Source organism: Gobio gobio (assembly GCF_949357685.1).
Source record: "Gobio gobio genome assembly, chromosome: 23".
Classification (NCBI taxonomy): domain Eukaryota; kingdom Metazoa; phylum Chordata; class Actinopteri; order Cypriniformes; family Gobionidae; genus Gobio; species Gobio gobio.
This window is the reverse complement of record NC_137119.1, coordinates 30,650,705-30,667,145: the sequence shown is the minus strand read 5'-3', so window position 1 is coordinate 30,667,145 and position 16,441 is coordinate 30,650,705. Positions and strand designations below refer to the sequence as shown.

General features: G+C 39.5%; 1 protein-coding gene across 1 annotated transcript in view; it reads right to left on the bottom strand.

The window, feature by feature from the left end:
• vipr2 (vasoactive intestinal peptide receptor 2) overlaps window positions 1-16,441 on the bottom strand; it is a 52,887-nt gene that overhangs the window by 23,555 nt on the left and 12,891 nt on the right. The window contains exons 3-4 of the mRNA XM_079806107.1: window positions 8,559-8,666; window positions 2,214-2,305 (exon numbers count right to left, since the gene is read on the bottom strand). Of these exons, the coding sequence (XP_079662233.1) occupies window positions 2,214-2,305; window positions 8,559-8,666 (200 nt within the window). The remainder of the gene's footprint in view (window positions 1-2,213; window positions 2,306-8,558; window positions 8,667-16,441) is intronic.

Sequence of the window (16,441 nt, the reverse complement as noted above, 5' to 3'; positions counted from 1 at the left end):
TTTAGCATCATAATTTATTAAATTGTACAATCTTGCATTCAAAATGCTTTGGCTGAACTTTCGCTCTTGCCAACTGACTTATGATAATCTGGGACATTTTAATACTTAATAGGACATTTACTCATAATAACTTAGATACTGTATTTAACATTTGCATTTAAATCCTTATTTGGTTTTTGTGTTAAATGCTCTTCTTTCCCTCAGACGGCTGTTTAAGTTAGAATGCAAGGGAGGTTTCATCTTATTATGTTGGAGACGTTTCCTTTTTGTCAAAATGACAGTTTCTCCATATGGCCTCAATAATGACTTAAGCTAAGGTTCCCAAAGTTCCTATCGTTCCTCGCATTCCCAAGGCTCCCTACCCCTATAAAATATAGCACAGATCTATTAAGAGCATTTATTTGATAAACAATGCCATGAAGACTTATTGATGCTACAAACCTTAAGGAGAAACAGGTCATGGGTACAAGTTAAAAACATCTCATGACGTACATTTTGACTAAAGGTTACAAAAATTGATAAAATTAGATTCAAATAATGTATTTTCACTCTTATTAGGGTAGGGAGAATTGAGTTTATGGGATATTCCCTGATGCCCCTGTAATGGCAATGAAGAGGACAATATTAACATTGTCAGGTGTTTAACTCGTTGCTTGTGAATAAATAATATATAATATTTTTTATATTAATAAAGACAAAAGTTACAAAGGATTTAGATGTCAAATAAATGCTGTTCTTTTGAACTTTCATCAGAGGATCCTGAAAAAAATATATATCATGGTTTCAACAGAAATATTATTAAGTTTTCAACATTGATAAAAAATAGTAAATGTTTCTTGAGCAGCAAATCAGCATATTACAATGATTTCTGAAGGATCATGTGGTAATGATTAATGATGTAATGATGAGTAATGATGCTGGAAATCCAGCTGTGTCACCACAGGAATAACTTACATTTTAAAAGTAGTTAATAGTTCATTTTAAAATATTTCACAATATTGCTGTTTAACTGCATTTTTGTTAGCATAAGTGAAATTCTTTCAGAAACATTAGAAAAATCTTATTGACCCCGACATTTTTGAACTTTTGAATGTGTACATTTTTTATATTAATGATATTATTTATCTGTTTTGCTCATAATATTTTCAATTTTGTGGTTTAATCTGAGGAACATTGTGCTTATATGTCACTAGAAAAATGTTTTAGGAAGCTTTGACAGATGTTTTCTTTATTACATGATTTGATTTGAATAACTTTACTTACATCAGTGGGGGTCAGCCTGTAATTCGAACAATTAGATTGAATTATTTTATCACGTTTTATGTGTGATAGTTCCTTAAAAAGTTATTGGCCAATTTTTACTCACATTTGGTACTTGGTGAGTGTTAATTATGGACCCTATAATATGTGAATTAATACAACTCTATAAAAAATAAATTACCATCTAACCAGAATACTTGCAGAACAAATTAATGAAAACTTTTGAAACTCCAAATGATTCAGTTCACTCCTCCGCTCTGGCAGTCTGTTTTGACACTGGCATTGCCATGGTTCACTTCCTGCAGAGATTCTCTCCATTCCAGTAGCTCATGATTATTCATTTTTCGAAAGTACAATCACAGGATGAAACTGTAAATTTCACAGGCGACTGCGGTTTCACGACAAGCTATTAAATGGACTGCGAGAATCTAGTGTTATTATGAGAAACGCTACATGTTACTGGACATTTTGATATTTTTTAAAATTCTGCTGCCATAAAGGAACAAAAGCACCTCTTTGCTCTGATTCTTTTATCTCTTTTTTTTGGCTTTCTGGCACTCTTTTCAACTTCAAACGCATCTAAAATAATTTGTCTCCAAATTCGGGATCCGTGGAAGAAATATAATACTGAGAGCAATTTGGTTGAAAGCCCATGAAAATACACTTGAGCCAGCTGCTCGCTTTCTTTTAAAAATCTAGCGCTTTCCACGACTGTTTGCCTCTGTCAGACCCACGCATGAACACACACATGCATTCATGTACACACTCGCATTTCCAAATGCACACAAACACGGTCTCTGCCCCAAAGGTAGTCCCAGCTGGCGTAGATTCAGGCACTAAAAGGTTTGGGGTCCTGAAATGTCCTCAGCATCCACACACAGTGATTTTTCTGTTGTTGTAGCACATGTGGAAAGGGAACAACAGTGCCTTTTAGAAAAAATATCTTCCCTTACCGTTGCATTCGAGGTGGGCTCAGAGCAAACGCTGTGGATGCTGGGATACACGTCGGACCAGCCTTCCCTAGTGCAGTTCCTGCTAATGATCCCTAGAACAAACAGACATTGCTTAGTTAACAGCCAATTTATCAGACTGATTAATGGCAATTTAGTCTGACAACGAGCATTAGTGAGTGTTTTGGTAGGTAACGCTTCGCAGAAAGAGCAGAGATATCAGAGAAAAGTAAACATAACAATAAGCTAATCTAATAAATTGTTCAAGAATAGAGTGAAGATCAACAAAGCTTGCCAAGAAACGTTTTTTTAATTTTAATTCTCAATATTTTGCATAAAAAAACAAAGATTAAATTTAGTACTACCATTTTTAGTATAGTTTTCAAGTTTTCAATTCGTTTTCTACAATTATTTCTCTTACTGTTTAAACCAAAAATATTGCGCACACACATTACCATTCAAAAGTTTGGGATCAGTAAGATTAATTCTATTATTCAGCAAGAATGCATTAAAGGCACAATACATACCCAAATATCCAGAAACCACTAGAACCACTAGGACTTGTGTACTAACATAAGAATGTTTAAATCTAGAGAAATAAGCTATTTTAACCAGGACACGGACCGTGTCTGTGCGTTGCCTATCAATGACATCATACCAGCGTTACACTCGATTTACGGTTTTATTTTGTAGAAACCATGGAAACACCAAAGACGGTTTGATATATTAAAGGGATAGTTCACCCAAAAATGAAAATTCTGTCATCATTTACTCGCTCTCAAGTTGTTCCAAACCTGTATGAGTTTCTTTGTTCTGCTGAACACAAAAGAAGATATTTTGAAGAATGTTTGTTAACAAAGCATAGAGCAACCATTCACTACCATAGTATTTTTTCCCCTACTATGGTAGTCAATGGTTGCTCTATCTGCTTGGTTACAAACATTCTTCAAAATATCTTCTTTTGTGTTCAGCAGAACAATGAAACTCATACAGGTTTGGAACAACTTGAGGGTGAGTAAATGATGACAGAATTTTCATCTTTGGTGAACTATCCCTTTAAGTTTTAGAGCAACTGTATGGATACATTCATTGATAGAAAATGAATCATTATTATATAGCTCAACACAGTTAGTCTTATTGCTTAAATCCGATCTTTTGAATATTCCTATCTAATAATTGCCTCATTGACACGGCACCCTCAATAAACCCATCTCCGGCATGATGACTCCGATCTTTCGAATATTCCTATCTAATAATTGCCTCGCTGACACGGCATCCTCAATAAACCCGTCTCCGGCGTGATGACTCCGATCTTTCGAATATTCCTATCTAACAATTGCCTCACTGACACGGCATCCTCAATAAACCTGTCTCCGGCGTGATGACTCCGATCTTTCGAATATTCCTATCTAATAATTGCCTCATTGACACGGCACCCTCAATAAACCCATCTCCGGCATGATGACTCCGATCTTTCGAATATTCCTATCTAATAATTGCCTCGCTGACACGGCATCCTCAATAAACCCGTCTCCGGCGTGATGATTCCGATATTTCGAATATTCCTATCTAACAATTGCCTCACTGACACGGCATCCTCAATAAACCTGTCTCCGGCGTGATGACTCCGATCTTTCGAATATTCCCATCTAATAATTGCCTCACTGACACGGCATCCTCAATAAAACCATCTCCGGCGTGATGACTCCGATCTTTCGAATATTCCTATCTAATAATTGCCTCACTGACACGGCATCCTCAATAAACCCATCTCCGGCGTGATGACTCTGATCTTTCGAATATTCCTATCTAATAATTGCCTCACTGACACGGCATCCTCAATAAACTCGTCTCCGGCGTGATGACTCCGATCTTTCGAATATTCCTATCTAATAATTGCCTCACTGACACGGCATCCTCAATAAACTCGTCTCCGGCGTGATGACTCCGATCTTTCGAATATTCCTATCTAATAATTGCCTCACTGACACGGCATCCTCAATAAACCCGTCTCCGGCGTGATGACTCCGATCTTTCGAATATTCCTATCTAAGAATTGCCTCACTGACACGGCATCCTCAATAAACCCATCTCCGGCGTGATGACTCCGATCTTTCGAACATTCCCATCTAATAATTGCCTCACTGACACGGCATCCTCAATAAACCTGTCTCTGGTGTGATGACTCCGATCTTTCGAATTGCCTCACCGACATCGCATGATGGCCAGAGGAGAACTGGCACCCCGACTGAGCCTAGTTTCTCCCAAGTTTTATTTTTCTCTATTATGCCACCTGATAGAGTTTTGTTTCCTTGCCACAAAGCTTTGGCTTGGCTTGCTCAGTTGGGGACACAACATTTTCAACTAAATATTCAAATAAATGTTCAACTAAATTACTGATCTGCCCGCATTGTCACTATATGATAATGGAAATGAGCTCGATAACATCACCGTTTTCTCCAGAGCGGCTGTACAACCGAATCAAATTCTGTTGCATTTTTTTCCTGTTTAACACTGTGAAGCTGCTTTGAAACAATCGGCATTGTAAAAAGCACTATATAAATAAAGGTGACTTGACCTAAATCTTGTTTTCTTGATTTACCGTGAGCACCATGTTTTACCATGCCTAATATTGATCTAGCTTACTAGAGTGTGCAACAAGTGTCTCATAGTAGCCACAGGGCAAACACAGAGTAGCATTATAACATAACTTTCAACAGCACTGCGTTACCCCATATACACATGACCGGAAGGAGCAATAAAAGCTCTGCGAAATCAAGTCGTCATCAAGCTATGCCTTTGTTTTGAATAAGCGACCTCTAGCAGCGAAACATTAAATATTGTGGCTTTAAATTCATCAATTTAAAGTTCAGTAAAGACATTTAAAATGTAACAGAAGATTTCCATTTCTCAGTTGTGTATAAAAACTTTAATTCAAATCAGCAGTAAAAACAAATGTTACCAAGAGATGAATACTTCTTGAGTTATGTTATTGAGAATGAACTTTTATTAGTGTTTTGATAATGAGACCAAGGGGTTTGAATGTGCTTAAATGTAATGATGATAACACTGCATGCAATTGATCTGATTGATCCTAAAAAAAATTATGGAAACTATGATTTCCTATATTTTTCCTTTTTATAATAGAGTGAAATGACTCTGAAATACATATTTATTCTGTGTCCAGCCTTTTCCTTATAGTTGCAATTACCTTTACATTTCCAGCATGGGCTGCACTCACTCGTTATACTTGTAAATCCATATGGCACCAGTGATAATGGAATAGTTTTGCACATCACTGATGCATTCAGTCAAGGCTAAGAGGCTGAGCGTGAAGTATAAATACAGTATATTTGTGTTTCATGCACTAAAGTGTCTGCGTATAGGCTTGTTAATCCTCTCAGTAGCGAAAACAGCCTCCTACACGTTGCACTACATCAATGACAACTATTACACCTGGAGAAGAGCAGTTGGCAGGCTAACAAAGTGTACATTTACACATCAACCAAATATTATTACATCCAACAGACCACTGTACAAGATAGTAGGCTGAAAGATACATTTTGGAACATCTGGTTAAAAAAATTTGGAAACAATTTTTTGCTTCTTTTTTTTTTTTTTTCATTCAAGTATTCAAACTATATTTCAAGAGAAAGGCAAAAAATTGGCGTTGGATTTGATGCAAATTTAATGGATTAAAAAAAAACAGAGAGAGGACTGTTCTTCCTCACTTCAGAAACCCAACAGACAAACCCAACAGTCAGTAGATCATACAAAAGGCAACTAAGCTATATAATACTGTATATTTACTGACATCAATAGTATGTAACACTTCAAGTGAAACGACTTGCGCTCCTTGTGACATGCGTATGTTCTATGTATATTTTAGGACTGAGAGGAAAGCAGAATGAATATTTAATGGCACTTCATGGGCCCGAATATGCGGGAGAGCACAACTACATCACTGTAGAGCACTTTGCGAGAGAGAGAGAGAATGTAAACTCCACTGACATGTATCAACACTGAGATTTATTTTTGTCCGTGTCCAGTCTGAAACAAATCCCCCAAATACACACCCACACATGCTCACACGCACCCAGCCATACACATCAGAACATGCACATGTGCATACAGGCACTCAAACACACACACACACACAAGCCTAACAAAAGGACTGTCTGTACAAACAGACAGATTCAGGCTTTATAAAGGTGCTAACTAACGCATCTTTAAAAAACCTGGTCCACCTTATTCATCCTATTCAAAGAGATCCACTAATTTACGTCATCATGTGAGCTCTTATCTTGAAATGAAATTGTCAGAAGGGTAATCAAACATGTATTTTTTCCAGGAGTATAAGTGCTTTGCGGGAGCACAAAGAGGGACTGCTTTGCTGCTTCTAACTGCCATTCAGGGACACAAATGCAAAGGCGCAGAGCTTTGTGCAGGCAAAAGCCTGACAGACAGCTATTTTCCATTCCGTGCATGGCACATTAGTCCAAAACCCTCCCGTCTAACACGACATTAGCAAGAAAGACAGGAAGAATGCTACATGTGGAGTAATTTAATACGTCCTCCAGAAGGCTATACTGTAGAAATGACAGGTGTACTGCAATGTACCTTTTTTTTTGCAAAGGCTCCTGGATTTGATTTTATATACACACACACATACACACAAAATTACATTTCAAAATATATTAAAATAGAAAACTATTTCACAATATTACAGTTTTTACTGTATTTTTGATCAAATGGAGTTAACACTAATTATATATAAATAAATGTAATAATATAAATTCATTGTTTTATAAATGGTGATTTCATGATCTGCTCTCAAGCTTGTGTTAAGGTAAAGCTAAATGTGACAAAATTATACATTTTAGCAAATAAAGGGATACTTTAATGAATCCCTTTTCACTTCATTTTTCCCTGTTCATCTCTCTCTCTCTTTATGTAAATAAATACTTTTCCCACAAAATAAGCTCATTTGTCTTTAAACTGTTGAAAACCTCTTCTAAAATATTTGTGATTATCTCATGATTTCTGAATCTCATGAAACATGAATGTATTATGTCAGTGTAAAATGTATAAAGTGTAAAACATATGATTGAAATTGCAAACCCCTGATGTAAAGTACATGAGCTCCGCCGAGGAAGAGGAATGGGAGGATGAACCATTTACTGCCCACACAACCCCAGGCACCTGAATCTACCTCGTACAATGAAAGTGGGTGATAAATATATATCTGTTCTACCTCTTACAATCCATTAACCTCTGTCAAATGAAAATATATCCCTCTGGTTGAGAAAGTGCAATGCGTTGCTTTTTTGAGAGCTACTTTGCGGGGGGAAAAGGCTGATAATATCTGGGGTAACAGCTAATGGAGCATAAATGATGCTGATGATGATGACAGTGATTCATCTGTGAAAAGTTCAGCCATACATTAGAAAGCTTGATTGGAAATGACAATCGTATGCTATAAAACCACCGGTCAGCATGTGTTTCCAGATGTTCTGGGCTAATTTGACTGCTTAACTCTGTGGATATCCAGCAGCACCATGTGTTCGTGTGTTCCTGCATGACCTCTCTGTGCCAGCAGGTTAGAAAGTACACAAGGGCTGGAAATAGACTGATTGGGGAATAAGGGCTGTACGTACTCCCACACTCTGGAGCATGACAGGCAACTTCTCTGTGGGGAGGAACGAGTGTGCTGGTTCTGTGCCCTCGGCTTGGGTCCACGGGTCAATGAGCATGTCCGAGCAGAAGGGGAAAGACATGATTCACTCACTCCAGCCTTCAGTTTACTCCCTTACTCATTAATTTACTCACACTCACAATCACATCAACACGATTCACTCTATTAATTTACAAAAAAGCTCGCCTTCAAATTGAAAATAGCATTTTCATATTGTCATTATCTGCTTTGTGTACATGAGAGCTAAACTGACTATAAACTTCAAAAACTTAAGGTTCAAAATAGAGGTTTACAGCTTAATCCCATTAGAAAACCTGTTTAGATACCCATATACACTGGTGAAACCCTTTGGAGAAAATCTAGGCACCTCTCTATGGAACTTACAAAATGGATACTCTAAGTTCTTGAAAGACTGTCAACGTTCCTTACATTGCACCAAAAGGGAACGTTTTTGAAATATATATTGAAGTTCATAATGGGATATATGAGGTATCTTCAAAATGTGTCTAGTGGTTCTCCATATGTGGTTCTGACCTTGTAACAACCACTATTAGGCCTACACTTTTTTTTAATGATCTGCATCAGCCAATTTTGCTGATGCATCATGTTAAAATGGCTAAATGACAGTTTGAAAATATTAAAGTAAAAATTACCATCGCTGGTGAACAAATTTTTTAGAGCAACGGGGCAGGTAATGACGACCACCTCTCCAATATCGGCATGGTCCCAGCAGGCAACATTGTCCCACATCCCCCTGCAACCTGTAAGGACATAGACATAGAAAACAAAATAAAAGCTCAAAACATGTGGAAACTCAAAACGCTTTCAAAATATGCTGAAATAGCAGAACTTTCAACAAAAGTCACTGCAGCACTGCACATGAGAAACGTGACATGTGTTTGACAGGAATCTGGGAAAATTCAGGTGAAGATAAGATCTGCATTCATTTACCAATGTTCTTGAGAGTCTTTTATGTGCTGAGTGTATCTGAACAGGTTTTTTCTTTTAACCTAACACAGCACTGCATGCAACATGCCTTGAGTTTGCCTTTATTTAGCAGTAAAGGTGCTACAGTACAACCAAAAAACCCAAAAAAGGAGAAAGTCATTGAATCTCTTGAGACCAGTGCGCAGGGACGGGACACATTCCAGCATCGATGGCCAGATGAGTGTTTTGTGAAGGTCTGGACATAAATAGAAAGATGGTCAAAGAGGTTTGATAATGACATCATCACACCCCATCCATCTTCATCTATCACTCCAAACATTCTCAGAAACAGCAGAGCATGTAGTTCTTTCTGTGTATTAAAGGGATATTTCACCTATCATTTACTCACCCTCATGTTGTAGCAAATCCTTATGACTTTCTTTCATCTGTGGAGTACTATATGGCACTTAAAAAAAAAAATACTTGAAATAAAATGGAAGCGTTAAACTGATAAGTGTTATAACACTTTCATGCCGCTGTTTGTTAATTTGGAACTTGAGAGGTCAATTGCCCATCCTGAATATGGAAAAGAGATAACCAGAATAAAATATTTTACATTATAAGATTTCTTATTATTATAAATGTTGAAAATATTTTTCTGCTTAATATTTTTGTGTAAACCGTAATATTTTTTTTTCAGGATTCTTTGATGAAGAGAAAGTTGTAACATGTAAATGTAACAACATAAATATAACAACGTAAAAATCACTTTTGATCAATTCAATGTATGTATGTAAAAAAAAAACGCTCTTGTGTTCCATAGAAGAAAGTCAGTCATACAACATTTTTAGGAACTATTCCTTTAAACAGCTGCGTCTTCTCTGAAACAGCTGGTCAGTTCTGAGGGAAAATAAGGAATCTAAACTAAGAGAAAACATGTCATTCACCAAGCATTGTTTAAGACACAGTAAACATTGCTTCTGATTGGTCAGTGCTCAGTCCACTGTTTCCTTTTATGAACCATCAGAAATGTGGAATACATTAAGTGGCCCAAACCGCTTTTTTCCCCCAGTCATGTCCAGAGGGACTTGTCACTCATTTCACCCACTCGAATGGTCAAGACCTGTGTATTTATTGCCAAATAATTACCATTAATTAGAACATCTGTCCGTTGATGGACACCATACAGCTGTCATCAAGGCAAACCCAAGCAAAGCAGCGCTGTTCCCACACTTTAGATTTTGTTCTAAAGTGGATGCAAAGCATGTAGAACAATGCAAAACAATATAGAAAAGATTGTCTATGATTGCACATTAATTACAGTGATTTAAATGTAGTTGTTTAACATTAGAATTGTCACATAAATAAACAAATGCCAAATACGGTCCCTGGCGGTTATTGAGCGCGGGTTGTATGATTACGGCCAATGACCAGAGATGATTCGAGCTGGGAAAATGCAGAAGAAAATATTCGAAGGCCCTTTGAAACACAATCATCGCTAAAACATCTGGGTTGTTTAAAGCTTCAAAGTGGAATCACTTGGGGTTACTTGACTGTAACCATGTTCCCTGATAAAGCGGAACGAGATGCTGCATAAGCTTATGCAAATGGGGATGTCTTTGACATAACCAGCTGTGAAAATAGTGTGAAAACACGTCAATGAAATTGACCCGGGAGGTATTTATAGCCTCGGCCGGTGACGTCATAGGCGCACCTGCTGCACGAGGCTATAAATAGATGAGCTTCAGCTGGAGCAAACCAGATCTTCTTTGTTTGAAGACCAGTCCTGAAGCATCATCAGCATGGCCTAGCAATGCAGCATCTCGTTCCGCTTTATCAGGGAACAGGGTTACAGTCAAGTAACCCCAAGTGTTCCCGTTCAAAAGCTACACTCAATGCTGCATAAGCTTATGCAAATGGGAACGAGAATACCCACGCCGCTGTGCTTGATGGTGCCTGGACCCCTTACGGTTGTGTAGGTGTGCACAAGAACGCAAGAAGCCTCGGGCATTAGCCTGTGATATCGACTCAAGGACATGAGAGCCCGGAGTGGCATAAGCATCCAAGCTATAAAGTCTTATGAATGTGTGCGGAGAGGACCAACCTGCCGCATCACAAACACTTTGTAAGGGAGCACCCCTTGCTAACGCAGTAGAAGAGGTGACTCCCCTGATGGAGTGAGCCCTTAATCCTTTAGGCGAAGCTTGACCGCACGCCTCATAGGCAAGAGCAGTAGCATCCCTGACCCAATGTGACATTGTTCTGTGGAGACAGAACCTCTGTTACGGCCCCCATGGCAAACAAACAGTTGCTCTGACTTACGCCACTGGCTAGTGCGGTGGACGTAGGCCTGAAGAGCATGGACTGGACACAGTCTATGAAGTTTCTCCTGATCCGGCGTTGTGAACGGCAGAGGGCAGAAGGTTTCAAGAGTGACAGGATGTACAGTCGGTAAAGGAACCTTAGGCAGGTAGTCAGGGTGGGGATGCAAAATCACTTTCACCAAACCTGGGGCCAAGTCTAAGCAGGATGGCAATATTGACAGAGCCTGCATGTCCCCAATTCTTTTCTGAGAAGTTATAGCCATAAGAAAAACCATCTTTAGAGTCAGAAGTTTGTCAGACGCTGAATCTAGAGGTTCAAAGGGGGTCTCAATCAGACCCTCGAGGGCTAAAACTAAGTCCCATGGAGGGATCTTGGTTCTTAATGGAGGCCACAACTGCCTGGCACAACAAAGTAAGCAGGCAGAGGATGCCTCCCAAGCGGCACACCATCCACCAGGGCGTGGCAAGCCAAAAGAGCGGCCACATAAACCCTGAGAGTGGAGGGGCAAGTGCCTGTTGACAATTCCTTGCAGAGAGTTGTAGCCAAAAGAACAAACAATTCTAAGGGTCAGAAGTCTGTCAGACGCTGACTCTAATGGTTCAAAGGGGGTCTCAACCAGACCCTCGAGGACTAAAGCTAAGTCCCATGCAGGGATCTTGGTTCTAACAGGTGGCCTCAACCGCCTAACCCCACGAATGAAGCGAGCGAGTAGAGGATGTCTCCCAAGCGGCACCCCATCCACCAAGGTGTGGCAAGCCGAAAGAGCGGCCACATGAACCCTGAGAGTGAAGGGGCAGGTGCCTGATGACAACTTTTCTTGCAGAAAATCCAGAACTGAAGTAACCTGGCAGTTGACTGAATCTACATTGTGTCTTACACCACCTTTCAAAGACACCCCATTTATTAGCATAAACTTTCCGAGTGGAGGAAGCCCTAACACTTAGGATGGTCTCAATAACTGCAGGCGAAAGCCCCGTGTCCCTCAGTTGGTGCCCTTCAGGGGCCAAACATGAAGGTTCCACAGGTCGGGCCTGGAATGGAATATCGTGCCCTCTGCCTGAGACAGAAGGTCCCTCCTCGCCGGAATCGCCCAAGGCGAGCCGTTGAGGAGAGACACTATCTCCGAGAACCAAACCCTGTTCGACCAACGCAGCGCTATCGATAAGAAGCAAGACCCTTGTTGGCGAACCCTGGCTAGAACTCCCAGGAGCAGAGCGACTGGAAGGAGGGCATACAGACGCATTCTGGGCCATGTATGGACCATCACATCCAGACCTAGCGGGGCTGGGTGACAGAGAGAAGCAGGGACATTGCACTGTTTGAGAAGAGGCGAAGAGGTCCACTCCCACTCTGTAAAATCTGATCCAGATCTGCTTGACTACTTCTGGGTTCAACCGCCCTTGAATGTACACTGCTCGAGTGACAGGAACTTGTTCTGAGCCCAGAGAAAAATCTGTCTCGCTATTCTGATAAAAACCGAACAAACCCTAGATAAGTCGTTCTCTGGGCAGGAGAAAAACACTTTTCTTGGTGTTGAGTCTCAACCCTAGAGAAACTAGATGAGCTAACACACTGTCTCTGTGTTGAAGCACCATCTCATGTGATTGTGCTAATTTTAGCAATCGCCTATGTAATTCAAAATGTGAATGCCCCGGAATCCCAATGGAGCCAGTAATACATCCATACATTCCGTATACGTGCGGTTACAAGGCTAGCCGAATGGAAGACCCGAAATTGGTAAGCTTTTGCCCCCAAGAGCGAAACTCAGGAACTTCCTGTGTTGTGGCAGTCTTTATATGTATCCAATCACAGTGTTGAATATGCGACACGACCGCCTTCACTGTAACATCTTAACCTTGAGTACTTTAACTACTTCACGGTTTAAGACTCGAAGATCTAAGATTGGACACCCCCCCACACCCCCACCCTACTGGGGACCAGGAAGTAACAGCTGTCACTTGTGACAGTACGAACGCCAACTCCGCCTTCACGGAAGTGGAGACCACGCCATTCAAACACGGAGGACGACAAATACATTAGTTTACTAATTTTTACTGTGCTTAACACCCATGCAGAAACGCATGGCAGAAGTTCACACGCTGCCTGAGACTCTGAGAGTGACAATTTTAACACTTCCTGTTGAGGGGATGTTAGACGTTCTATGTCCTGGATGATAGCAGGATTTAAACACTGAACGTCTAACATTTCACTGGAAACCGCTGCCCCCCCGAATCACCAGAGGCGGCGGGGATGGAGTAGTTTTGAGGATAACGGGGTGGGGCGACGAGCAAATGTTTGACACGCCCTGTCCCGTGGGGGCAGAATGGGCACCAGACCACCGGACTTCTTATATTGATGACAGTCCCGAGGTCTGCCCTGGGAGGTTGTTGAGGATGACGAGCTGGTCTCCAGTCTTTATGAGGGAGAGCACAATTCGCCACACTCTGCTTATTACCCCCCTAAATCTTGAAGGACTGAAGAGAGGTTATGTGGCTGACAGCCCCTCCCCTTGAGTGCATTGAGGAAGAAACTGAGTGAACACTTCCTCATGTTTCTTCCACTCCTTTAAATCTGGCCACTACAGAGTTAACTGAGTCACCAAATGAACCACTCAAATCCTTCAGAAGGTCAGCCTGATATGCCTGCAAGACTGCCATAGTGTGCAGCGCAGCACCAGCCTGCCCCCTTATATTTATAATTCTTATATAAATCATATACAATATATTATATATATATATATATATATATATATATATATATATATATATATATATATATATATATATATATATATATATATATATATATATATATATATATATATATATATATATATAAATTCCATATAAAATAATATACAATATATAATTCATATAAGCTTTGCCCACGACAGCCGACGTTTATTTTCTACATGGCTTCGTGTGGAGAGCAAGCTCCTGATTGGTTAACGCGGCGCAGAATGCCATTTCGCGTCTCTGCATTGACTTAACATGTAAATCACTCACGCGAATCGCGTCCGGTGTGAACGCACCATAACTGTAAAGGCTTGCAATGCTCGCACTCGTCTGACTCAATGCAGCGACCGCATGCTCTCCCCCAAACACACACAGCAATAAACGTGTGCATCCAGTTCTGTTATTTGAAAGAGGACATGGATATACAGCGTTTTACTCTGCTGACTCGTTTCCAACTGATCAGATTTAACTAGAACTCTTTCCACTAATGTTTCTTTGTAACAGAGATGAGAAAGAGATAGAGAAATCTGCACACTGCCATGTTGAAAACTAACTCCTAACAAAGATCTCGAGTTGAGTCTTGAAAGAGAGAGAGTTTTTTTTTTTTCCCCAGAGACTTTGTAACACACCATAACACAGAGTTGGTCTGAAAACAAAAAGACCTGGTTTGCTCCAGCTGAAGCTCATCTATTTATAGCCTCGTGCAGCAGGTGCGCCTATGACGTCACCGGCCGAGGCTATAAATACCTCCCGGGTCAATTTCATTGACGTGTTTTCACACTATTTTCACAGCTGGTTATGTCAAAGACATCTCCATTTGCATAAGCTTATGCAGCATTGAGTGTAGCTTTTGAAAGGGAACTGAGAGTTCTCATCATAAAACTATGAGTATCTCTGTTCCAATAAAAAAAGAGATATATCTTCTGTTACCTCATCCAGACTCACTTAAATCAATTTCGGCTAGTGTATGAAGTATATAAACATACAAAAGTTTGGGGTCAGCAAGATTTTTTTTTAAAAGAAATTAACACTTTTTAATTCAGCAAGGATGCATTAAAATAATCAAAAGTGACAGTAAAGACATTCATAATGTTACAAAACATTTCTATTTCAAATAAATGCTGTTCTTTTGAACTTTCTATTCATCAAAGAATGCTGAAAAAAAATGTCAGTGTTTCCACAAAAACATCAAGGAGGTGTTTTAAACATTAATAATAAGAAATGTTTCTTGAGCAGCTACTCAGCATAATAGAATGATTTCTGAAGGATCATGTGACACCGGAAGACTGGAGTAATGATGCTGAAAATTTAGCTTTGATACAGTATCGCAGGAATAGATTTAAAAAAAAATTAATATATATATACAGAGCCGGCTCTCCCTATAAGCGAACTAAGCGGCTGCTTAGGGCCCCGCCGCCACTAGGGGGCCCCCTAACTACAGATTGCACTCGCCAGCGTCGCCGCAGTTTATCACGCAAGACGCTCAATTCGCGTCATTCGCACCGCGCGAAAAGCGCCTTCCGCGCCGCGGGACCTCTAGACGCGCGTCAACGCGCCTTTCCATTGACTTAACATTGAAATCAAATCACTCGCGCCAGACACTCTATTTGCGTTCGGTGTGAACGCAGCATAACGTTAGCTGTCCGTCGATTATGCTGAATCAACATTGCTTGCGCTATGGTCCAGCCGTTGGCCCCAGCTCTGGGCTACAGACCGCGTAGAGACAGACCCACCTCCTATGAATGTATTTTCTTTTTAACAGTTAGTTACATGACCTACACTAGTTCTGGGAAAGAAAAAACCGAAAAATCTTTGTCTCAATAGACGCTTATTACAATAAAAAAATAGTTTAAGAACATTCGAGAGAAAGAAAGTAATAGGAAGAGAAAGAGCAATCATTTGACAGTCAAAATCAAAATGAAGTTTAAAATAAAGCGGTTAAATACAAGCTTTTTCTTATGGTCTTAATTGAATAGGCAATTAAAGATTATTAATAAATATTAATCTATATACTATTATGAAATATTTTATAAAGGCTATTGTTAAGCTAAATCGCCCAGACCATTTAAACCTAAAGAAAACACAGTGTCCTCTCTGAAACATTTTTGAATGATGATCGATACAAGACACCTAAAAGCAAAATGGATTTGTGGTAAATTTTAGTAAAGACTACTGTAAAAAAAAGCAGGTCCCCAATTGAAAATTTTCTAGTGAGCGATCACATCTAAATTTTTCAGTTGGCCAAATTGAATTAATGTGAATTGATGCATTTTAATTCAATTAAATTTCAAGAAATTAAATTTGGCCAACTGAACATTTTAGATGTGATCGCTCACTAGAAAATTTTCAATTGGGCATCTGATTTTTTTTTTTACAGTTAATGTATTACTGTATGTAATCATAAAAGGTAAAAAATATCTCACTCCATGCTGTGAAGGTTTAAAATATGAACAGTATGTAAGAGTTAATCAACCAATAATTAAATAATATAATTTAACATTGGATTTCTTTTAATTTACCCTTAACATAATTGTAAAAAACTAAATGTC